Source organism: Antechinus flavipes, chromosome 3, assembly GCF_016432865.1.
Source record: "Antechinus flavipes isolate AdamAnt ecotype Samford, QLD, Australia chromosome 3, AdamAnt_v2, whole genome shotgun sequence".
NCBI classification, from domain to species: domain Eukaryota; kingdom Metazoa; phylum Chordata; class Mammalia; order Dasyuromorphia; family Dasyuridae; genus Antechinus; species Antechinus flavipes.
In genome coordinates, this window is record NC_067400.1 from 316,934,899 (window position 1) to 316,960,958 (window position 26,060).

The 26,060-nt window shown below is 36.7% G+C and overlaps 1 protein-coding gene across 4 annotated transcripts in view; it reads right to left on the minus strand.

Moving 5' to 3' along the window:
- Positions 1-26,060, minus strand: part of ILDR1 (immunoglobulin like domain containing receptor 1) — a 78,513-nt gene that overhangs the window by 31,951 nt on the left and 20,502 nt on the right. For all 4 annotated transcript variants that reach the window (XM_051985389.1, XM_051985388.1, XM_051985386.1 and 1 more), the window contains exons 2-3: positions 9,181-9,351; positions 706-855 (exon numbers count right to left, since the gene is read on the minus strand). In XM_051985389.1, the coding sequence (XP_051841349.1) occupies positions 706-855; positions 9,181-9,351 (321 nt within the window). The remainder of the gene's footprint in view (positions 1-705; positions 856-9,180; positions 9,352-26,060) is intronic.

The following is a 26,060-nucleotide window of genomic DNA, read 5'->3' on the forward strand; positions in this document are numbered from 1 at the left end:
TAAAATGAGGAAAGGAAGGTGGGACTTAATGTTCTTTAAGGTCCCTTCCAGTCCTAAATTTATAATTCAAAATTTATACTACTAGGTCTTAGTTGCTGGAGAAGGCAGGTACAACTGAGGCTCAGTCATTGATAGGGTCCTTCTCCAGAATCTTTAATACCTTGGTTTTTGACAATGGGAAAGTTATTGACCCTTTCTGAATTTCAAAATTCTCACCTGAGAATTTCATAGGATCATAAATTTAGACATAGATTTTCAACTCCTTCATTGAATCCAACTCCTTCATTTTAATAGATGAAGAAACTAGGGCTCAAATGAATTGCCTAGGACCATACAGCTAGTAAATGCCTGAGACAGAATTTGAACTCAGACTATTCCTGACTCCAGATACTACACTTATGTTATTAACTCAAACTAATACAATCACTATCAAGGAGCCTTATTGTACCCAATTTATCAATTAATTGAAAAAGGGAAACACAGCCTGACTTGGTCAAGTTGGGTTCTTATCAGGTCACTGTGCTCATTGGGATCTGCTTTGCGTTTTTGTTTGTTTGTCTTTTTGTTTGAAGTAAATATCTGAAACCAGATTTGAATTCAGGTCCTACTGACTCCTAGGAACAGTGTTCTACCCACTGTATCAACTAGCTGCCCCTTCTTTAGAATTGTTAACTACTACCTCTAGACATTTCATGGTTCACTCACGGTTCTGGATAGTAATCTTGCGCTGGCGGTACTCCACACCCAAAACTGGTTCATTCTGTCCTCGCCTCTGGGCCACAATTCGGACAGTCCTTTGGCTGTCATTGCAATCATTGGATGGGTCCTGACCCAGAGCTAAAGCTGCTTGATATGCTGAAGACAAAAAATGCAACAGAGGAATCAATGACATAGCACTGAGATATCAAGTCATATCTCATCTACCGAACCGGTGATTTTCAACTCAAAATTGCATACTTACTTTTTAAAAAATGGCAATTTAACATTTTATCCCCCATCTTCCATTATATGTAAATTAAAAAAAAATTTGAAGTACAAATTTTTTCCTTTCCTTCCTACCCCTCTCCATTGAGAAAGTAAATAATTTGACATAGATTATAAATTAATTTTAAACCTGTAGCAGGTTTGGACAAATATCTACCATTGGAATCTTTGTTTCACTTCACAAAAACTTATTAAAAACCCACCGCAAATCATTTGAACAAAATTATATATCTTAGAGATGGGCTTTAACATCTGGGCCTAGACAGGGATGAGGGTTTGAGATTCCTACCTTTAACTGCCATATTAACTTAAATATAATCTGTTGTGAAGAAGAGAGAAAGGAGGCTCTATGTAACTCCATCTCTTTCTGCTTCCTGGACTCAGAAGCTTCTCTTTTTCTCCTCATTACAATTTCTTATCTACTACGAAGTAAAATTCCTTTCTACCTCAGTGTGTCAAAACAATGATTAGGAAACAACTGAAAGAAGCTGAGATGGACAATTTTCCTCAGAAACAACAGAATCATGGAATTTTAGTCAGAAGAATTTCAATTCAAAAGCGAGAGGGTCTAATCTACACTTGAATAAAAATCTACACTGATATGTAGTTAAGCTGTTATTATCATAATCTAAGCCACTAGTTTAGAGACTTAAAGAAGGGATCCAAAAGCTAATCAGGCCAAAAGTGTGTGAGGAAAGAGGGACATTTTAACTGACACAAGGGAGGACCCTAGTCCTAAATCGAGACACTTGAGTCAAATGATGGAGCAATATACAATAAAGGAGGGAAGTTTGGGGCAGAAACAACATGATGGACAGGAAGAACATTATATCTGGAATCAAGGAACGTGGGTTAAAACCCTACTATAATTTACCATTTGTGTGACCTTGGAAGGTCACTTAACTTTCTTATACCTCAGTTTACCTCTCTGTAAAATGAGAAAGGGAAAGTTGGACTAAATACTTTTTAAGGTCCTTTTCAGCTCGAAATCTTTAAGACAAATACTACTGGGTTTTAATTGCTAGAAATGAGAGATACAACTGAGTCTCAGTCATTGATAAGGTCTTTTTCCAGAATCTTCATCTAACCCAAAAGACTTCCTGGGCTTGGCCAACCAGGTTCCACCAAGCTTTCCCTCCATACCACTCAGGCAGCATCATAAGGAAAGCAAAGTTCATGAGTTTTCTAGGGAAGGAGTTCTCAGCTGAATTCTAATCTGATGTTACAAGTAGGGAAATGCTCAAATAAGGAAAGTCACCATGGCACATGGAAGTTTCCAGAAAAAGGTGGTTTGATAGTGGGTCCAGAACAGAGATAGTCTGTTATAGAAAGCTTTATATTTTTGAGAGAGCCTCCAACTCAGAGAGGTAGGAAGAACTATCACAGTTATCACTTGAAAATATTTAGAGAAAGAAATTCACTACTTTTAAAGTAGACTCTGTCATTTTTGAGTAGTTCTAAATTGCTAGGAAGCTTTACTTTCCTTAGAGCAGGAACCTTCCTTTTCCACAACAGCTCTTTTTAATTTCTTAAAGGGGAACAAACACAATCTTTATTCATATCACAGCTCTACAAGTACTTGATGACAATTATTATGTTCTCTTCAAGAGTTCTTAACTTTTTTTAATGGATCTTTGTAGTAGTCTGGTAAAATTTATGGATTCTTTTTCAGAATCTCTATCAATCAATAAACATTTACTAAGTGCCCATTATGTGCCAGGCACTATAATAAGCTCTGAAGATAAAAAAAATAAAGAGGTAAAAAACAGTGCCTACCTTCAAGGAGCTTACAATCTGATAGGAAAGACAAGAAACAAAAATATAACAAAACAAGCTATATACAGGATCAATGGGAAATAATTAACAGAGGGAAGATACTGGAATTAAGAGGGAATTGAGGAAGGCTTTCAGCAAAAGGTAGGATTTTAAAGAAGCCAGAGAAGTCAGTAGTTAGAGAAGAAGAGGGAAAACATTCCAGGCATGGAGACAACAAGGGAAAATGCCCAGAACTAAGAGATAGAGCCCCAAGGCTGGTGTCTCCAAATTGAAGCATCCATATTAGAGAGTAAAGTGTAGAAAGACTGGAAAGGAGGACTAGGTTCTGAAGAGCTTGGAAGGTCAGAGTATTTTGTATTTGACTCTGGAGACTATGACAGTAATCCTGTTTTGAGGTGATAAGGATCTGCAACAGAGTCAGAAGCAAAAAAGGAGGTGTACTGAAAAGATGTTGCAAAGATAAAAACAACACTTTGACAACAGTTTGGATATGGTGTGTGTGTGTGTGTGTGTGTGTGTGTGTGTGTGTTTATAAAAGTGAGAAATCCAAGCTGACTCCTACGTTGTAAGTCTGAGAGACTGAGACTATAGAATTGTTCTCAACATAATAGAGAAGATGGGAGGAGGGAAGAGTTTAGGGACAAAGATAATGATTATTGTTTGCAGTATCTAGAGGGCATCCAGTTCATGATGTGTGTGAGAAAGCTGAAGATATGATTTTGGAGATTAGTGAGAGTTTATGGAAGAATAGGTAGATTTAAGAATCAGCAGCATATGGAAAATGAAAGAATGTCCATCAATTGGAGAATGGTTGAGTAAATTGTGGTATATGAATGTTATGGAATATTATTGTTCTGTAAGAAATGACCAGCAGGATGAATACAGAGAGGACTGGTGAGACTTACATGAACTGATGTAAATGAAATGAACAGAACCAGGAGATCATTATATACCTCAACAATGATACTGTTTGAGGATATATTCTGATGGAAGTGGATCTCTTCAATAAAGAGAGTTAATTCAGATCAAAGATGGACAGAAGCATCTACATCCAAAGAAAGAACACTGGGAAATGAATATAAACTGCTTGCATTTTTGTTTTTCTTCCCGGGTTATTTCTACCTTCTGAATTCAATTCTCTCTGTGCAACAAGAGAACTGTTCGGTTCTGCACACATATATTGTATCTAGGATATACTGTAACCTATTCAACATGTAAAGGATTGCTTGCCATCTGGGGGAGGCGGTGGAGAAAGGGAGGGGAAAAATCGGAACAGAAGTGAATGCAAGGGATAATGCTGTAAAAAAAAAATTACCCTGGCATGCGTTCTATCAATAAAAAGTTATTAAAAAAAAAAAAAAGAATCAGCAGCATAGAGATGGTAATTAAATCTATGGGAGCTGATGAGATCAGCAAAGTAAAGGTAAAAAGTACCTTTACCAAAGTTTTTAAAAAAAAAAAAGAGGGCGAAGAGATGAAGGCCCAGCACAGAACACTGAAGGACAATGTAAAGTTAGAGGGTATGATTTGGAAGAGGATCCACCAAGAGAAGTAGAAAAGGAACAGTCAGATAAAATAAGGAGAATTCAAAAATTCAGAGACAGTAGTGTCTAGAAAACTTAGAAGAGTATCAAGGAAGAAAGAGTGCTCAACAGTGTCAAAGGTTGTAGAGAGGTTAAGGAGAATCCAAATATATTCCTCTCCTCTCCCCTTCTCAGGAAGCAATCCCTAGCAACAATGAATAAAAAAGAAATAAAAAGATCAGCTTATGTAATGTTCTCTCTCCCCTTTGCATCTACTGCTCTACTAGTTTCAGCTCCACAGAACAAGATGCCTTCATCCTGGGAACTCCCTGGTGTCCCGTTCCTCTCTAATCCCACTTTCTGTCTCCTTTTGTGTGTTACTTTCTTCTTTATATTGTAAACTCCTTGAGGACAAGGATTGTCTTTCTTTTTATTTGCTGTATCCCAAGTGCTTAGCACAGGGTCTGAAACACAGTAGGTACTTAATAGCTACTGCATTCTACACAGAAGGGAAGGAATTTTTTTTCCCCTTTCTTCTTTGTGGCCAAACGATCATTATAATTAAAAAACATCTAATTTTTTTTTGCTTTGTTTTTTTCCCCTTTCCATCAATATTGTAATCATTATAATGAGTACATTGTTTAGTTCTGTTTATTTAAATTTGTATCAGTGCATGTAGTCTTCCTTGTGATTTTAAAAATTCTTTATTTCTTACAGTATACTAGTACTTATTAAATTAATGTACTGTATAATTTGTTTAGTTCTTCCCCAGTTGAGAGGCATGTATATAACATAATAGTAAGAGCTATGAAATGGAAATAAAGGGGTTGTTTCTTCCCTTTAAGCACTGTAAAATGCTTAAACAAAATGTGATATGTGAATTTTATCAAATAGTTCAAGTAGCCATAAGAAGCAATGACTACAAAGAATTCAGAGATGCATGGGAAGACTTGCATGAATTGATGCAAAGTGAAGTGGGCAAACAAAGAAAACAATATACATAATTATCACAATAAAAAAAATGAAGCCAAATACTGTATAATTCTAATAATAAGGTCTAAGCCCAAAAAGATGAAAAAATGCACATTTCTCAGTTCAGAAAGAATATTGTATAAGAGAAAGAAAATTGCCTTTTGATAGATGTGACTCTCTTCAAGTAAATGATTCAGACAAGTTCCAAGTGTTTAATGATGAAGAGAGACATCTACACCCAGAGAGAGGACTGTGGGAACAGAGTTTGGCTTACAACATAGCATTTTCACTCTTTTTGTTGTTGTCTGCTTGCATTTTATTTTGCTTCTCTCTTTTTTTTTCTTGTTTGATTGAATTTCTCTTGTGTGGCTAGATAAGTGTATATGTGTGTGTGTGTGTGTGTGTGTGTGTGTGTATTGAATTAACATATTTCTATTACGTTTAACATATATTGAACTACTTACCATCTAAGGGAGGGGGTAGAGGAAGGAGCGAAAAATTGGAACACAAGGTTTTGCAAGGGCTAATGTTGAATAATTATCCACATGTATGTTTTGAAAGATAAAAAACTTTAATAAAGGAAAAAGAAAAAAAGAAAGAAAATTGCCTTTTCAGTCAAGAGTACTTGAATTTAAATTCCACTTTGACATTTACTTACACCTTTCTAGGCCCTCACTTTCCTGAACTGATTGGCCTTTAAAGCCCTTTCCAATTCTTAGACTACAAATTTTCTTTGCAGAGGTTAAGGACAATGGGCAAGGAGCAATGTATTTATTGTTAGATTCAGTTGATACATCATCTAATTTTTTTTGAACTCCTTTTTTCCTCCTCTCATTTCTCTTTCATTCTTTATAACAAGGGTTGGGGCTTTCTGGGGACAAAAAGGGAAGGATTATATTTGGAAATAAAGATGATGAAAGGCAAAAAATAATAAAATTTTATTTTATTTTTAATTTAATATTTATTTTCCTGCTACATTTAAAACAATTTTTGCATTTGTTTTTAAAACTTTGAGTTCCAGATTCTCTCCCTTATCCCTACCCCCATTTCCCATTAAAAAAGCACATGTGAAGTTATGCAAAAAATTTCCATAAAAGTCATGTTATGAAAGAAAAGTTCTCCCCACTCAAAAAAAATTCAGACAGACAGACACACACACACACACACACACACACACACACACACACACACACACACTGAGAGATAGACAAGCACACAGACATAGAGACAAACATACAGAGACACAAGAGACACACACATATAGACACAGACACACAAAGACACACACAGAAACAGAGGCACACAGACACACATAGAGAGACACACACAGAGACAGACAGACAGATAGAGACAGAGTTAGAGACAAAGAAAGAGACAGAAATAGAGACAGAGGAGGGGGAGGGAGAGGGAGAAAGAATCTGTATTCAGACACAATCAGTTTTTTCTCTGGCTACGGTTAGGATTTTTCATCATAAGTCTTTCAGTCATAAATCATTATATTGCTGAGAATAACAAAGTCATTCATAGCTGATTATACTAGAACATTGCTATTACTTTGTACATAGTACATTTCACTTTGCTTGAGTTTATGGAGGACTTTACAGATTTATCTGAGAGCATCCTGCTCAACATTTCCTATAAAACTTTAATATGCCAACAAAATCACATACCACAATTTATTCAATCATTCCCCAATTGATGGGCATTCCCTCAGTTTCCAAGTTTTTGCCCTGAGAACTGCTATAAACATTTTTGTACATAACTCCTTTTCCTTTTTTTTTTTTATTTTATTTTTTTTTTTTTTAAATTCTCTTCTGGGATTTATCCCTCATAACGGTGTTGTTAGGTCAAAGGATATGAATGATTTAATATCCTTTTGGGCATAGTTCATATCTTTTGATCATTTATCAAATAGGATATGGCTCCAACAATAAAAAATTTAAAAATAAAACATGGCTTTCCAGAGCTGAACATAATATTATAAATGTAGCATCACCAGAATGCAACAGAAATATTGATTCTTTTATTCTAGATTCTCTCATAATTATGACTTAAAATTCTTAAGATTTTTTAAAAATTTATATAACAGCTTTTTTTTATAGTGGTAAGGGATTAGAAATTGAGGGGATGCCCACCAATGGTTAATCAAAATATGATTGTGTGGAATAATACTATGCTATAAGAAATGACTAGGAGGATGGCTTTGAAAAAACTTGAGAAGTCTTATCTGCACTAATGCAAAGTGAAGTGAGTAGAATTCACTGCAAATAGTAACAGCAATATTATAAGATAATCAACTATAAAAGACTTAATTACTCTGATCATGACAAGGATGGCTGACAATTTGAAAGGATCCATGATTAAAAATGTTATCTATTTCCAGAGTGAGAACTGATGAATTCTAAGTGCAGAATCATACTTTCAAAACTTAAAAACATTTTTTTGTTTCCTTTTATAATGTGATTATGATGGAAATGTTTTGCATGACTTCACATTTATAACTGAAATAAAATTATTCACTTCCTCAATGGGTAGAAAAATTTCAGGAGGGAGGAAGAGTATTTGGAACTCAAATTCAAAAAAAAAAATCAATGTTAAAAATTTGGGAAATATTTAATGAAATAGATACTTTTTAAAGGTAAAAAAAATTCTACTGATATGTTTTTTAAAATGCCAATACATTACTAACTCTCTGAGTATACAACCCACTAAAATAATATTTTTAAAAAACTGCTATCTAGTTACACTTCTAATATGCATATGTAAAGTTGATTTTTTTACTTCAAGGGCAGGACATTATGTTAATATCTCAAATTTCAGTGTTATATTTGCTCATATATTCTAGCATGTTGAAATTTAAAATCTGATTTTCATTTAATATTTGCTATCCCTCTCAATTTGATGAGCATGACAACTAGACCTTTATCCAAATTATTGAGAAAAACTCTTAGTGGATCAGAACAAAAAAGAGATTTCCCCAAGCTATTGTACTAGATATATCTCTTTATATTGACATGACCTATAAGTGACTACTTATTAAGTCTGGTCTTTCCATTACTTCTATATTAGTCAAATCTACTATTATCTCTATCTTGTCCAACAAGATAACAAAAGATTCAGTCAAATGCTTTGTTGAAATTTATATGTACTATGATTCCCATGATCTAACAGCCTAGTATTTCTGGTAAAAGGGAAAGCAGTCAGGCTGCCACAACCTGTGCTTAATGTAGGAATACTGGGTCTCTGTGATCCCTGCTTCTTTGTCTAGAATTCTGAAGTTTTTATTTTTTTTCCCCCTCATTACTTTATGATGGTTGTGTAAATTGCTCTAGCTTTGCTTTGTGCTCATATAAATCTTCACAAGTTCCTCTCAATTATTCATATTTGTTGTTTCTTGTGATTTTTCCATTACAGCGATATCCCACTCGTTAGCCATTACTAAAATAGATGGCTACCCAGACTACTTCCAGTTCTTTACTACTAAGAAAAGGATTATATTAAGTATTTTTGCATACATGGTACTTTTGTCTTTGACCAATTTATCAGAAAAGTGGAAGTGAAGATAGTTCTGGATAGAAGTTGGATCAGATGGAAGCTTTCTGAGTTCCCTCTCTTCACATTCTGAAGCCTAAGTGCATGAAAGCAAGTACTTTTGAATTCACATTTATTAAGCCTGTACTCTGCAATTGAGGTGCCAGACAAGGCATAGACTTTAGCTGTGTTATGAACTCTGCCCCCAGAACGTAAAACTTAACAAATCCTTGGGAAGGGAAAAGAAAAGAGAAAATAGATCTGGCCACAACTCCAAATCTGTCATAGACTTCGGTCCTAGAAAAGGCTCTCAGTTAATTTCCCTATCTCTTCACTCTCAGGCATAGGAGGAAGGCTTTTGGGAGGTGAGGAGGTGGGGAGGGAAGACACTCACATGCCGAGTAGTAATCTAGGATTGGGTCCTTGCAGAAGGACTTGAAGCGCCAGGTGACCACCACATCCTGCAGCTGGGCAGATGTGGTGTAGTCGCACTTGAGGACGATGGAGGCAAACAGAGTGACATAGCGTTCGGTGTCCTGCACCGTCACCAGCAAAGAGAGGCATCCTGGAGCCAAGAATACATGAGAAAAAAGTGAACTCAGACATAAATCCCCAAAGTACTAGGGGACGGCTTCCTAAAGAACACCAGAAAAGAGTGAAAAGACTGACTTGGACCTTTTTCCTCCCCTGTAAAATGAGGAGAGTAGATTGGATAACCTCCAAAATACCTTCTCATTCTAAATCTAAGAACCTGTGATCCCGAGTCTTTATCAAATCATTTGCAAACTATTACTAGTTGTCAAGGTAAAGATACAAAAAAGAACAACAAGTTTCTGATCTGAAGAGCTTAAAAATCAACTTTAAGCACAGTGGATGGACTGCTGAGCTTAGAGTCAGGAAAACCCGAGTTCAAATCCAGCTTCAGACTGTGTGATTTTGGGCAAGTCACTTAAGTGCTGTCTGCCTCAGTTTCATCATCTGTAAAATGGGAACAATAAAAGCACCTATTTCCCCAGGATTCTTGCGAGGCTAAAAATGAAGTCATATTTATAATGGGCATCTAGGTGGTGCAACAGATAGTGTGCTGGGCCTGAATTCCATGGATTTTCTAGGAAAAAACATCAAAATGGTTTGCCATTTCCTTCATCAGTAGATTAAGGCAAACAGGGTTAAGTGATTTGCACAGTTAGTGTTTGGAGCCAGATTTAAATTCAGGTCTTCCTGAGTTCCTCCATTCATTAAGCTATTTAATTGTACTGGTATATAGTAGGTACTAAATAAATGATCATTTCCCCCACTTCCTCTCTCCCTATTATTATTATTACCATTACTGATGGTGGTGGTGGAGTTGGTAGGAGTGATGGTAGAAGAGAAGAGCATCCATGCATAAAATGGCATTTGTAGCTTTGCACAGGCTTTCCCCATGACTGAGAAGAATGCTCTCTCTCCTCCTCTCTCTCTTAGCAGACTTTGTTCCCTTCACAGGCTTATTTAACAGGCTCTTTAACAGGATTATCCTGATTCTCCCAAATTGTCAGTGTCTCCTTCCCTCCAAACACTGATAATTTTTAAAAATACTAAATATTTACTGATCCATAAAAGAGTTAAAATCACCCACACAGAACTGAATGTCACTTTGCATCTCTAGGATCTAGCACAGTTCCTAGTACTTAGAGTCACTTACTTATTCATGGGGAAAGAATTACAGAGTAAGATATGAAAGCAACCTGGAGCCAGAAGACTTGAGCTTGACTCTTTTGTCACTTTTTCTCATTTGTAGAATGGGGAAAAAAAAATAAGGAGAACCCCTTATAAGGGTCAGTATGAGGAACAAATCCAAGGGCAGCTCGGTGGCACCATGGTGCACAGAGCCCTGGATCTGGAATCAGGAAAATTCGTTTGAGTTCAAATGTGATCTCAATTACACATATTTAACCTATATCAGATTGCTTGCTGTCTTGGGAAGGAGAGAGGAAAGGGAGGGAGGGAGAAAAATATGGAACACCAAGTTTTACATAAATGAATGTTAAAAACTCACTTTACGTGGATTTGGGGAAAAAATACTATTGAAAAAAAAATCTGGTCTTATTTACTTATTATTAGCTCCTTATCCATAAAATGAGGTAGAGAAGAAAAAGACAAACCACTCCAATATCTTTGCCAAAAAAATCCCAGAATTGGACACAACTAAACAAACAAATACAAGGCACTCTGCGACCATTGTGTTAAGTGAAAAATCATGTATTATAAATTATATTCATTAGTATTGAGGAAACAGAATAAAAGAATAATCAGAGCAGAGCAGTAATTAGAAATGATATCCTGGAACCAAGCTTTTAAATTTAATTAAGTGGTTTTTAAAAAAGATGAAGGGCTTAAAAGGACTTTGGGAAAAGGTATCTCAGAATAAGCTGAATAATTTTGGAATATAGATGGGAAAGATCTGAAAGTGAAAGAATTTGTGAATTATATGCAAGAGAATACAAGCTGGCTGGTTTGCTAGGATTCCAATATTAGGATACTCAGGCCTCAATTCTGGCATTGACATAAGAGTAGTCTTGGTGAAAAGACTAGGACTTTTGCTTGTGATTCCCACATCATGCATTGCCTATTACTCACACCTTCCCTGGGATATTAAGGAGATCCTTGGGTAGAAGCTTGGTGGGTACTGGGTCCTGTAACAAAGAGAGGAGATTCTTAAGCTGCTGAAGCAACTTTGTAAAATGATTAATCAAGAAATGTTCAGAAGGGAATTCAAATAAACTGGGTCACTTTGGTAGAGATATTCTGTACAAGGAGAAGGGCACTTGCTTTGGAATTAAGAGGATTAAATTGAAATCCTGTTTCTGGCATTGACTACTTTTATAAACTTGGGTAAACTGTTTTATCTCCCTTGGCTTGTTTCTTCCTCTTTAAAATTTGGGTGTTGGATTAGATGACCTGTAAGAGTTGTTACAGCTCTAAATCAGTGCTCTTATGTTTAAGTTAATATGCACTTAAAAAAGTAAGAACAAAACATAACAAGCTAACAGTTTCACATGCACTCTTTATAACAGAAGGTTCGTGTTTGTTTAGTACTTTATATCTGGTACACAATAAAAAAGAAAGTTTAAATTAAATAAAAAAGAAATGATTGGTGAAGGAATGCATGACAGAGGTATCTAAAGAAATAAAAGCTGGTAGAAGGAGTCAAGACTAAGGTGGGATGGATGTGTTCATCAGAGAAAGAAGGAACAAAAAGAAATGGAAGAGGAATTACAAGTAGCCAGATTCTGGAATATAACTGAACCGAGGGAGTATGGAAGAAGAGGGATGGATAAAGAGTCTGTCAAGAAAGAAGATATTAAAGAAGTGGGGAAATAGTTATAATAAATTTGGCATAGGGAAGGAAAAAAGAGATGCCTGTTATGAGTGAGGCGCCCTTCAATTCTTCTAGTAGCTCAAGTTTTTAAAACTGTTAAATTCAAGTGTTTGTTGCTAAGTAAGTTAGACAACAAACACTGATTAATCCCCATCATGTGACACACAAGAGGTCATGTTTTCAAGAAGCTAATAATCACAAGTGTGTATCTATATATGTATGTTTCGAGGATAAGGGTGGGAAATGAAATGAGAGACATATATGTATAGTACATGATAATATAACAAATACTTATGATGTCTACAATATTTATAATATTGTGTTGTACTATATACTATATATTATGTCTAATATTATATAGTATGTACATTTACATACTAAATAGTTTATAACTATTTTATGTAGTCATATAATATATTTAGTATATCATTCATTACATTTATCATATTAACTATTATCTATATATTTGTGTTTTATATTATCTTTATATTGTATTTTAAAGGTCTTACATAATTTTTTTGTTTCTATATTTGTCTACACATACACACACATACACATACTATACCAAGGACTATATAAATAAGGAAAATGTGCTACCATTGTTTAGAAGGGAAAAAAGGAGAGAGGGAGAGAGGGGGAAGGACAAAGAAGGTGAGAATAAGAGAAAGGGAGACAGAGAAGAAAGACAGAGAAGAGAAACAGATGAGAGAGAGACAGAAAAAGAGACAGAGACAAAAGACACACAAAAAGAGATAGGGAGAGGCAGAGAAAGATACAGAGACAGAGATACCCTTTCCAGCTAGAGTAGCAACTGACCAGGCACTGAACATAAGTACAATATTGATGGACAAATAAAGAGAAGGCTTTCTAGACATAAGGAATGTCAGGAGAGCAAAAGTGAAGGAGTTGCAAAGCATAACGATGATGAATTAAACCCATTTGATTTCAAAAAAGAGTTTGTCTTGGGAGATAAAAGTACAAAAGTACATCATAAGATCATAGATTTCAAGCTGTAAGAGATTCTAAACCCCCTCATAGAGGAAACTGAAGCAAAGAGAAGCTAAATGATTTATTCAAAAGTGAATATTTAAGGAAGAATTTGAAAACAGGCCTTCCTGACCCCAAATACAGTACCTTATCTATTATAACATTTCTGCCTTTCAAGATGGGTCTTGAAAACCAAATTAAAGGGGCTTTGGATTTAATGGGGGAGCCATTAATGTTTTGAATGATCAGAGCTAAGCATTACTAGTAACTATGTGAAGGACGGATTGGAATAATATTAATATGTTGGTCTCACTGAACAGCTTATTTTTACTTCTTTACTATAATGGATGACTCTGTGGGTCAAAGAAGAAAATGGGATATATTGGGGAAAAATGAGGGTTGGTGATGGAAAAAAACAAAGACTTTTTTTCTAAACATAAAAGGAACTGGAGGCAGGGCATCAGTTAGGAAGCTTTAACAATAACATAAGCAAAGAGGTAATAAAGTCTTCATTTCTGGGAGAAATAAAACCAAGAGATCAGATCATTTAAAGGAAACTTCCTTATTTTTATGCTCCCTTTCTGACAAAAAAAAACCCAAAAAACCAAAACAACAACAACAAAAAAACGGTCCTGTGGTTTCCCTTTCTACTGACTTACAAATTGGCTTTAGCTTTGTCAGCCAAGCTGAATGAGTCTAAGTGGGGATGTTGAGGGTGTTGGAAAGACAAGAAGGGAAGTTACTCAGTCTAAGGAACAGGTCCAACCCAAGGCAAAATTCTAAGCCTGCAAAATTAGTCTAATACCCTTAGGCTCCCACTTACTCTTCTCAAAGACCCAAAGTTTTTCTCTTCTACCTTTCAAAATTGCTTCAAAAGGTCTGATAAACTGATTTATCCTAAGGTATTAGTCCAAAGTGAAACTATCTTGGTTCCTAATCTCCAGAATAATTAAATCTTAATAAGAAACAAAGCTTTAGAGCAGCCAGGTAGAATAGTAGCTAGAGTGCCAGGCCTAGAATCAGAAAGACTCATCTTTTCCCCTGAGTTCAAATCTAATCTCAGATACTTCCTAGCTGTGTGAGCCTAATAAGTCACTTAATCCTATTTGCTTCAGTTTCTTCACCCATAAAATGAGTTGGAAAAGGAAATGGCAAACTACATAGGAAAGAAGGAAGAAAGGAAGAGAGGGAGGGAGAAAGGAAGGAAAGGAGGAAGGAAGGTAAGGAGGAAGGAAGGGAAGGAGGGAAGGCAGGGAGGGAGAGAGGGGAGAGAAGGGAGGGAGGGAGGGAGGGAAGGGAAGGAGAGGAGGGGGAGGCAGTGGGGAAGATCTAGTATGTAAGTGATTTTGTGTTGTAAGATTTCTAGAGATAACTGCAAGATGAGTGGAATGAGTCTTTGGGACCTCATCCCCCTTTCTGCAACTTTTCTCATCATCTAGCTAGACCTCCCTTTCCCCTCCTACTAGAATCTGAGTAAAACTCTGCTTGTATAACTTGAGCATAGTGTTCTGATGATATCTTGGGGGAAGTCTTGAAACCTTTCACATTTCAGTGATGTTAGATTTTTTTTCAAAAGGGAGCCCCTGTTTAGTCTGTGTGAGATTTTTTGACAAACAATAATAGCAAAATGTTTATGAAGTACCTATGACGTGCAATGCTTATATGACCTAGAGAAAGACAAAAGTGGTAAGGTGGTAATCATGTAAATGTACTGGATTTAAAGTCTCAAATACCTGAGAGTTCAAACCCTGATGGTGTCACTGTATGACCTCTTTAAGCCTCAGTTTCCTCATCTGTCAAATGAAAGGATTAGACTAGGTGATTTTTGAAAGCCCCTTCCAAGCTCTAAAGTCCTATGAAGTTCATTAAATTCTAAAATTTTGCCCCTTTTCTCTCTTCCTTTAAATAAAAATTTACTTTCTTTTTTTTAACCCAGTAAAAAAGAAGAAGAAAACCCATCTAGCCTGGAGTAACCCACATAAAAATGTAATGATTGATACTTAACATTCTCCCCCACTTCTCCTCCAATGATATTTGCCTTTTAAAAGAAAAGCTTTAACATTAATTTTTTTAAAATTTCAATGGACAAAAAATTTTACCCCTCACCTCTCCTCCCCCAGATTAAAAAGAAAACCAAAACTTTTAAAATAAATATGATCAGTCAAGCAAATAATTGACCATTTGCAAAAATGTAAGTTTCATTCTGTACTTAAGTCAACTGTTTCTTTTCATGAGGTGGGTAAGTAGCATGCTTCATTATCCCACTTTTGTAACTGTGGCTTCAGAAATAATCAGCTTCTTAAGTAGAAGTGGTGAGTTTTTAGCAACACTTCCCCCCACTTCACTCCCCATAGACACACCCTCCTACAAACATACATACACATACATAGGTACGTACACACACACACACACACACACCAGGAGTCAAATTTTAACAATTCGTTTCTGAAATTCAGCCAACCCCAATCTTAGAAATAATGCTAAGAATAACAGTTCCTATTTCTAAAGCACTTTGCAATCCACAGATCATTTTTGACACAATAATCTAATGAGATATTTTTATTTTAAAGATGAAGAAACTGCCCCAGAGATTAAATAACTTCCCCAAATTCACAAAAATAGAGGCAGAGCTGAAATTTGACCCCATTTGAGGCATTGCCTTATTCCATTGAGGTATCTGCCTTAGCCAATGAATTGGGGGATATTTTCTGAGGGATAGTAATTTCCTTAGAAATAACTCGCTACTCTTAGTATTGATTAGTCTGCCCTGCTTAATTTCCTGGCTCTGCCACATGGGGTCGACCCTCATAAGAAAACCCCTAGAAAGTAGCACACCACTTATGTAGGATGTGCTAAGAATGAGAAATAAGATAGTAAGCCTTTCCCCTTTCCTTTACTTTTCTCCTATTCTTTCCTTGGATTTCTCTCATTCAGTGATATCTGGAAATACAGATACAGATATGTAGGGGTTCTACAATGTGAATATACAGGAATAACAAGACAAATGCTGGAACAAATGATATGGTTGGGAACCAAGGAAAACAGACATAGAGAGGCACATGTTCCATAAGCACACCTAAAGACAGGGTGGGAATACTATTATTTTGTTTTCCCTTTTTCCAATCTAAGGAAGGACACTTTTGCCCCTAGGAATTCTGCCTCATTGTCTGGGAACATGGGAACTTTCCCAGGTGTGAAATGTCACCCAACTTTGTATAGCACTGGACCTGTGTTTTCATGGGTATAGGAAATCCTTGCAGAGAAATTCCATTGCAGATCAACACCTCTTCAATAACTTAGAGATTGCTATAGAGCACGGAGAGGTCTAATGATTTGCCCATAATCACAATACTAGTCTGTCAGAACCTTGACTTTCCAGATTACAAGATCAACCTTCTTGCTACTTCCCCTATGCTGCAAGACTTCTTGTCCTAAGATGTATTAAGATAGAAGCATAAGACTAAAACATTCTTGATGCAGACAATTCTGATAGATTTGGGATGGAAAATACTTTGTGCACCCAGAGAGAACCATGGAGACTGAATGCAGAGAGAGGCATACTATTTTCACCTTTTTTTTTTTTTTTTTGGTGTGCTTTTTTTCTTATGGTTTTCCCCTTTTGATTTTTCTTTCACATGCCTAATATGGAAATCTGTTTAAGATGATTGTACATGTATAATCTGTATCAGATTTCTTGCTGTCTTGGGGAGGAAAGAGTGAAGGGAAGAGAAAAAAATCTTGGAATTCAAAATCTTACAAAAATGAATGGTAAAATATATCTTTTACATGTATTTGAAAAAGTAAAATATGATTAAATAAAAAAGACTAAAATATTACCCATACATGCATAGGATCACATATATACATTACAGACACACAGTGGCGTAAATAATTGGATGATTATTATTCACACAAGAATTTGCAGTGTGTACCACAAGGATTTGGCAACAGGTATGCGTTAGGTATGGTAGACCAGTAAATCTACTGCTTTTCTCTTTTCTGATCACATGCACAACATGAAGGACAAGAGGGGAAGGAAAGGAAACATTCTTTCAAGGTTGAACATAAGGTTGAAAATGAAAAAAAACTTCACCTGGTTCAAGGTCTTATTAATTAATCTAAGACTTTTGGAAGAGCAGGTTAAGGAAAGATAAGACATAGTTGATGGAAAAGTGTAAAGACGCCTTTATTTTCCATAACTTCAGCAAGAAAGGAAAGATCTAATGGAGAAGGTTAAATATTTGAGAGGAATTATTATGTCAGGTTAATTAAATTCACCCTTTCACTCATTACATAAATTATATATTATATATTATATATATATATATATATATATAGAGAGAGAGAGAGAGAGAGAGAGAGAGAGAGAGAGAGAGAGAAAACGCGCGCACGCACCTATTACATTCAGGAAAGTCCTTAAGTAGATTGTGTTTAATAAATGTGTGTTAACTTGATTTTTAAGCCCAGAAAACTATCCCCCCCCCCTTTTGAATCCAGACACCCTTGAGAATCTCTAAGTAGCAAGATCTTCAAGACAGTCCCAACATCCTTAACTAGGATCAGACAGAAGGCTACAATAGAAACAAAACAAAACAAAACAAAAAAAAAAAAACCCTCCTTTTCTAGCAGCAATGATTTGATTATTGTGCCTGGAGGAAGGATGGTGCCCAGTGATAGAACAGATGAGAGGATGGGAGATTTCATTCCTTCTACTCACTTATCAACACAGCCCCAGAGCAATAGTTCCAAAGCCCAGGATGGTTTAACAATACAATTATACTTTACAACTAAGGTAATCTTAATACTTAATGATATCCATAATTGTTATTTTGCCATATTAACATGAATTAGAAATGGGTAAAGACTTCAGTAAAAGATGGGTTCCTTCAGTTAGCAAATGAAGGAACCCAACTGCTTCATTTTATAGGTGAGAAAAACAAGAGTGGTGGCTTGTTTTGTCATAAGGTGAACAAGTTAGCAGAGCTAGAGCCAGAACACAAGACTTCTTGGCTTCTAGTCTACTGTTTTTCTCTTTTTCTGAGGCAACAGGGGTTAAGTGACTTGCCCAGCATCACACACCTAGTATCAAACTCCAAATTTGAATTCAGGTCCTCCTGACTCTAGGACTAGTGCTGCCTAATAATCCCATATAGGGCTTTTCTCATCCATTATACTCAAAGTGTTACTTTTACAGAACCTAACCAAAACTGGACACAGAAGGACAAAAGGAAGGAGTGACTAAGTAGAACAGGAAATTTCTCCAATGCCTCTTCCAAAATTCCAGGCTTCATATTCCATGAGCACCCAAGTGACTCAGTCTCTCCACTTCTCTGTCAAGAGGTGCCCACGATGCAGATACCCCCAAATTTGGGGAGCATAGCTCTTTCTTCTAGCCTTCCTTCCCTCACCTTATCAGTAGGTGGCAGTTTGATTAAAGAAAGGGCCCTAGCCACAAAACAAAATTTAATTTACTTAATCTGCTTCCCCAATATTTAGCATTATTTTTTAAAAAGGTAACCAGGGATAAGTGATTATCTCAGTATCACACAGCTAGTAAATGACCAGATCCTGAATAGTGTGCTGGACAGAGAGAAACCAAAGAACTGATCCCTGGGGTAGGCAGGGAGAAGGTTCTGATAGAGATCAATTTAGCTCCATGGTCTCAGCCTGTGGGGAAATGGTCCAGTCTGAAATCCAAGTTATATCAACCTCTGAGATCTTCTCTCCCTCCTTCCCCGTAGGGAGTCTCACCTTGCCACACCCTGCCAGAAGTCTATCATGTCTCTTTCATTTTTCCCATAAAATCTACTTATGAGCCATCCTTATGCTGCCTTCCTTTGGGTCAGTCCCTCATGGCATTCTGCCTCATAGTGTCTTTCCCCTTGCTGTTCCCCCATGCCACATGGTAGCTATCCCTAAGGGCATTATATATTTTAACCACACTTCTAACAGCTAACTAACTCTTTTAGGACACTAAGTCCATTTCAGGATTTAGCCTGTCAGCTAAGAACACAACCCAACCTCATGGGGTGGTCCCTTTCTACTGGGTAATTGTGAGTTCCACTGAGGAATGTCTTTCATATTATGCTCTCCCATTCTATTTCATATTTACCATTTCTGGTGTCTATTGTATCCTTTCATTTTGTCTGTAACCTCTTCCCTAAATAAATCTGCCTTTTGCCAAAGAATGGCAGCCCCGGTATGAGTGATTTCTGATGGAGAAAATATCACCCGATCACTGAAAAGATCCTGGCCATCTAAACAACAACAGTCTCATTACAGCCTTCTGCCCACTTCTGAAATTGAATTAAATGGGATTTAATTCATTTTGCCCTGAGCTATTGCTTTGAAAACAAAATTGTAGTTACAGTTTTGCATGTAATGATGATCCATGGAAGGAGCTATGGCTAAAAGAGAAAACTTGGGAAGCAGGGAACAGAATGAAGCTTATCTTCAATAAGGACAGTCATGTGGAAGATTCTGTTTGTCTTGAATGACCCCAAAAGGCAAAAGCAGGAAAGTAAAAGGCTTTTCTTCAATGGAGGATTTCTAGCAAATCCTGCACAACCACTTGTAAGAGATGACAAAGAGGGTTCTTCTTGCTCAGACACAGCCTGAACAAGATGGCCACTCAGCCTGAGCTTCTGTGATTTTTAGGCAAGAACACCAAGGAAGACTGTTTTTGGAAAATCTTATACCTTTCCATTCCTTTTCTCTTTTTCTTTCTATCTTCTGGCTCCTTCCCTCCCTGCCCTTAACTTTCCTCCCCTCAACTTCCTTACCACCCCTAACCCAGTACCGAATTTCATCCTCTGGTTATACAAAGCTCCACACTGGAATATCCCCTTCTATCTTTGTTCCAAAATGACCTCTCTTCTTTTAACCCATCTTCCCTTGCCCCCAATCAAAATACCCATTCTCTGGGGTTATATTCTAAAGGTTTCAGAAAAAGGAAAATCTCTCAGAACAGTTTTGTTAGGAAATTGCAGATAAAGAGAGGAAAAAGAATATATATCTATCAGTCTCCTCTTCTGTTTCTTTCTGCCTGCCTTCCATAATAAAAAAGAGGAGGAAAAAGGCTGAATTGGAAGAAGATGAGGAATATAGCTTTCTACACTTGTCTTGATACATTGACTCAGGTTTTGGCAAACTAATTGCTACTAAAATGTGAAGTGAGCTAAATTGATCTTTGTTCTTTACTATCTCTTTGGGAATGATACTAAATAAAAATTAACAATAATAAAATAACTACCCTTTAAAGATTTTCAAAACATTTTACAAACATTTACAACAACCTTGAAAAGAAAATGTCATTATTATCTGTAGGAGGGTCAGCCTGAAGAGTTAAACCTATTCAGGTGAAAGACCACTATTGGGGCGTGGCTATGAAGATTAACTAATGCTATTTGATTTCTGACTTTCTGGAGAACTGGGCTGTGAGCATCCCTAAATATTGGGGAAGCAGATTATATCAACCTACTCCTACCCCTATCCCCTTTACTGATGAAAAAACTGAGGCAGACAGGTTTAATGACTTGGTCAACGACACGGAGCTATTAAGTATCTGCATTGGGATTTGAATTTGGGTATTTCTGGCTTCAGGCCCAATAATCGATCCATTAGTCCATATAGCTGTCCATGAACGCATGAAAGAATTGTGAAGTCAGAAATCCTTCTTGGCTACAAAGCTCTGAATGACTATTTTATACATCTATCTGTTCCACATTGTTACTTTCCCCATCTTGGTCTCAGTATATTACAGTCTGGCATAAGAAATGAAATGGGAATTGGGGTAAGTTTTGTGGAAGTTGCAGAAAATATGCAAAGACCTGCAGATGACAGAAAAAATTTCAGAAATTCAGAAATGTATAAAATACATGTATAGTATTCTATATCAACCTGAATTTTATTAACAAGATAATGTAAATACCCCATAAAACACACACATACACTCATTCATATTCATTCTCTCTCTCTCTCTCTCTCTCTCTCTCTCTCTCTCTCTCTCTCTCTCTCTCTCTCTCTCTCTCTCTCTCATTCTTTTCTAGCACAAGGAAAGGGCCAAAAAATTTTATATGGATTTTCCACAAGGGGGTACCATGTCTCTTACCCCATGATGTGGAAGGGATAACTCTATCTACCTGGAAAGGATCTTGCTTGGGCCCTACATGATCACCCCTGCCTAAGCCTAATACCCAGAAGTATTTACATGAAGAGATTTGCAATGATAGTTATAACTGGTTTTTACAGACAGTAACTGGTAGTTACTGACTGTGACTGTCCTTTACTTAATGTCCTTTCCCATGCCCCCTTTAGTCCCTGATATTACCTTCTTGCCTGGAGGCTAGAATGGGGAAAATACCTCCATCAGTCTCTACCTTCGCTACCTAATCCCTGCCTCAGCAAGAGCCCTAGTTTTTCCTTTGAACAGAGCTAAGGAGGAAAGGCTGCCCAAGAAGACATCAAGCTGGCGCATGCTCACAGCCCAGTTCTCCAGAAAGTCAGAAATCAAATAGCATTAGTTAATCTTCATAGCCACGCCCCAATAGTGGTCTTTCACCTGAATAGGTTTAACTCTTCAGGCTGACCCTCCTACAGTCCAGGAAGAGGCTGAGATCCCAGAGTTCAGGCTTAACATTTGCAATTCATTGGCTTTGTAGTGAATCTAATCACTGCTCCCCATCTCTCCCCATTTTATCCACTTCCTTCAATAAACAACTATTTATCAAGGGAAAAAAAAGACTGAATGAAAAAGTATTTTTAAAAGAGCTTACTAAACCACAAAGAAACAGCTAGATTATACAGTGAGCACTAAAGACCCGAGTTCAAATTTAGTCTCAGAAATTTCCTAGCTGTATAACCTAGCAAGGCATTTAACCTGTTTGCCACTGGAGAAGGAAATGGCAAACTACTCTAGTATTTTCACTTACATTTTTACTTATTTTTCACTCCATGGACAGAGGTCAGAAATAATCTGATATGACTGAAATGGCTGAACAAGAAGAAGCCACAAGTATGGTAGCCAGTACAGAGGATATAAATAAAGTAGCAAAAACAGTCCCAGACCTATACTCTAGTATAGACAACAAAAGTAGGGAATAGTGATCAGAGAGGCATTTGGGACTAAAAAGTAGCAAGATGGTGAGTAAGGCCATGGAGAGTAGACTGACAAATCATTCCAAGAAAATGGCAGAAGTGATTTGAAGGTGATTTTAAAACAAAAGAAGGAGGGGAGAGGTAGAGAATATTGCTTGGGAGAGAGGCTGGGAGAAAACAGCAGAATGAATGGAGCACAATTGAGTCCTTTTAGAAATAGAGGGTCAGCAAAAAGTTACCAAACTGTGCATACCCTTTGATCCAGCAGTGTTTCTATTGGGCTTATACCCCAAAGAGACACTAAAAAAGGGAAGGGGACCTGTATGTGCCAAAATGTTTGTAGCAGCCCTGTTTGTAGTGGCTAGAAACTGGAAAATGAATGGATGCCCATCAATTGAAGAATGGCTGGGTAAATTGTGGTATATGAATGTTATGGAATATTATTGCTCTGTAAGGAATGACCAGCAGGATGAATACAGAGAGGCTTGGAGAGACCTACATGGACTGATGCTAAGTGAGATGAGCAGAACCAGGAGATCATTATACACTTCGACAACGATATTGTATGAGGATGTATTCTGATGGAAGTGGATTTCTCTGACAAAGAGATTTAACTGAATTTCATTGGAGAAATGATCGACAGAAACAGCTACACCCAAAGAAGGAATACTGGGAAATGAATGTGAACTATTTGCATTTTTGATTTTCTTCCCGAGTTATTTTTACCTTCTGAATCCAATTCTCCCTGTGCAGCGGGAGAACTGTTCGGTTCTGCAAATATGTATTGTATCTAGGATATACTGCAACATATTTAACATATATAGGACTGCTTGCCAACTTGGGGGGGGGGAGGAAGGGAGGGGAAAAAACGAAACATAAGTGATTGCAAGGGATAATGTCGTGTAAAAATTATCCTGGCATGGATTCTGTCAATACAAAGTTATTATTAAATAAAATAAAATTAAAAAAAAAAAAAAGAAAGAAATAGAGGGTCAGATGCCGCAGCCAGTGATCAAGACATGCATTTCCTGCCTCCTCACCCCAATATACATCCACTAATTTCGGGTGGCCCAGAGTGTCTCACATCACCTATTTACAAACTCTTGTATCCTTTTACACTAATAGCAAAATTCCCCTGGCAGCAACCAGATGCTAGTCCATTCATAATTTATAATGAACTGTGAACAAGGATTAATTACTGGAGGGGACATTTTATTTTTAAGAGCTTGAAGAGGTCATGAATTCAAATGAATAGGTAACTGATAGTGATTCGGTTTGAATGCTCTCAGTTCCTGGTGGTCGAGAGATTAGTGGCAATAAGTTATTAAATATCCCCTTTAAATCAGCCACAGGTTTAGAGTAAAAGAATTCACTCATTCCCGAATTATTAGTTGCAAAATGAAAGTTTATTGATGGATAGAAATCAGTTTGCTAAGGGGCTGACTTCTTTAGTAGCAAAGATCTATTTGGAAATGGAATTTTGACTCTGAGAATGCTCAGCCGGCAGAGATCTAGCAAAGTGCATGGGCCATCTGCAAAGACCTTAGTTGAGGGAGGCTGTAATATTGGGTATCTTGTTAGAGGCTGGGACAGTGGGGGCAGGGACAGCCAGTTGATCAGATCAGGATTCCTCAATTGAATGAGAATTTGGAATTTCTATGGGAATGATTTGTTCCTGAATAGTATTGCTGAAAGGTTTGAGCTCTGTCTCCACTCCTTGGAGCCTGGGAGATCTTACTCTCTGAGATCAGAAAAGGGGACAAAATCTCTAAGAGTGATAATCTTAAAAGGGACCAAAATTTCAGTAAAGGAAACAGTTCCCTCCTGCTTCATCAGGAAGTATTTGGGAGGAAACAGTCAAGCATAAATGCAGCTTTTCTCCCTCAGCCCATCCACCAGGTAAAAAAAGCCAGTTTTATAAAGCACAAAACAAATAGCCTTGACCTCCCACCCTTGGCAAACAAAACTAGGACAGCAAGCATGGACTAGTGGAAAGGAAACTTTAATGAACTAGAGAGACTTAAGTTCCAATCCCAGCTTTGGCTCTGATGCTTACCAGTTGTACAAGTTGAGAGTCACTTAATTTCTTTTTAAAGCCTCAGTTTCCTTATCTAATAAAAAGGGGATTTTTGCACTTCTTGCCTAGCCCGAATCATTTCGAAAAAAACACTTTCTTTTGTTTTGTTTTTCCTCAAAAGTATTTTATTTTTCCAATAACATGTTAAGATTGCTTTCAAAACTTTCTAAACTTATATTTATGTGTGTATATAATGCATGTATATGTGATGGGAAACTCTAAAACCAGCTTATTCTCTTCCCTTATTAGGAAATGCTAAAAGAAGTCCATCCTGTTTTTATCAACCATAATAAAGTACACAAAAGGGTACAAAAAGGAAACTAGTTCTCCCGGGCTGACTTGTTTGTATAGAATAAAGGGAAGACAAAGTTCTTATTATATGAAGCAGAAACTCTTAATCAATCCATTTGGTTTTCCATTGTCTAAAACTCCAATACCAGAAACTGTCTAGTTAGCATCTTAAAGACAGTCACAACAACCTTTGAGAACTTGATTGGGGTATCTTTGACATGTCTAGACCCTGGTCAGTCAGGTCTTCCTAATTCTTCCTTGGTTCCTACCCATTATTTCATAGATCCTGCCTCCACTCCTCTGAGACTTTAAAAGCTGTGTACCCTGAAAAGCAAATTGTTCATTCAGTATGACTGCCTTATCTTAGTTGTATTTGTTGAGCCTATGTGCTAAACACACAAAACAACAAACTTTGTAATCTGGGATGGATGCCAATGACAATTTCTTTATGCCATGAGCCAAATCTCTACAATATTATTTTACAATTATGTTCTCCCAAATCTATTTTTATTTAATACTTCTGGTATTTTTTACTGCTTCATATGTGCATAAATATTAATTTTATATAAATATAAGTAAGTTATAACTATTATTGAGCTAATAGGGACTTTAGAGATATAGATTTCAACCCAATTAGTTTAAAGATGAGAAAACTAAGGCAAAGTGCCACACAAATCCATGGTAAAAGCAGTCTAGATCAGTGCTCCAGCTTTTTGGTGTTTGATTAAAAATTAAGAAAAATGAGGTGAATTACAAATAGGGAAACTATATAATTAAATCAGATTACTTAGGAGAATGAGAAGCAATCCAGTTACAGTAAGTTGTCTTTTAGCTGACTCATTTGGAGTAGCCTGGGGGTTAAAATAGTTGCATGAAGGGAAGGGGTATGGAAAAGAGTATTTTATGTTCTTCAGGGAAGTAGCAGAATTGATTTGATGGTGATTTCAGAGCTGAAGGAAAGTTATTATGAAGTGGAAGGGGAAGGGAAGTAGGAAATATTGGGGGAAATGCCTGAAAATAAGCAGTGGAATGAATGGGGCATAGCTTTAGCAGGAATTGTGTTGTATTATCTCCATTTTATCTTGTATATAACTTGTTGATATATGGTTTTTGTGTGTAGCAAACACATTTCCTCCATTAGACTATAAATTCCTTCAGAATAAGGACGGAGGACTGTTTCTTTCTTTTCTTTTCAGGAACAGCCTGACCCATAGTAGGCACTTATTTACTAATGGACTCTGGTATATTTGTCCTTAAAGTATTTGAGAGGTTATATTATACCTTGCATTTCCATAATTCCCAGGACTGTCAAAAATAAGGTCAAATATATCCATTCCTATATGGGTGAGAGCAGTAAAGTGTTGAGGGGAAGAAAAAAAATTTTAATTATAGAATGAACTGAAATTTGAAAAGATTAAACTTAGAATTAATTTGAAATCAGTTTGTTAATTTGTGTCATTTA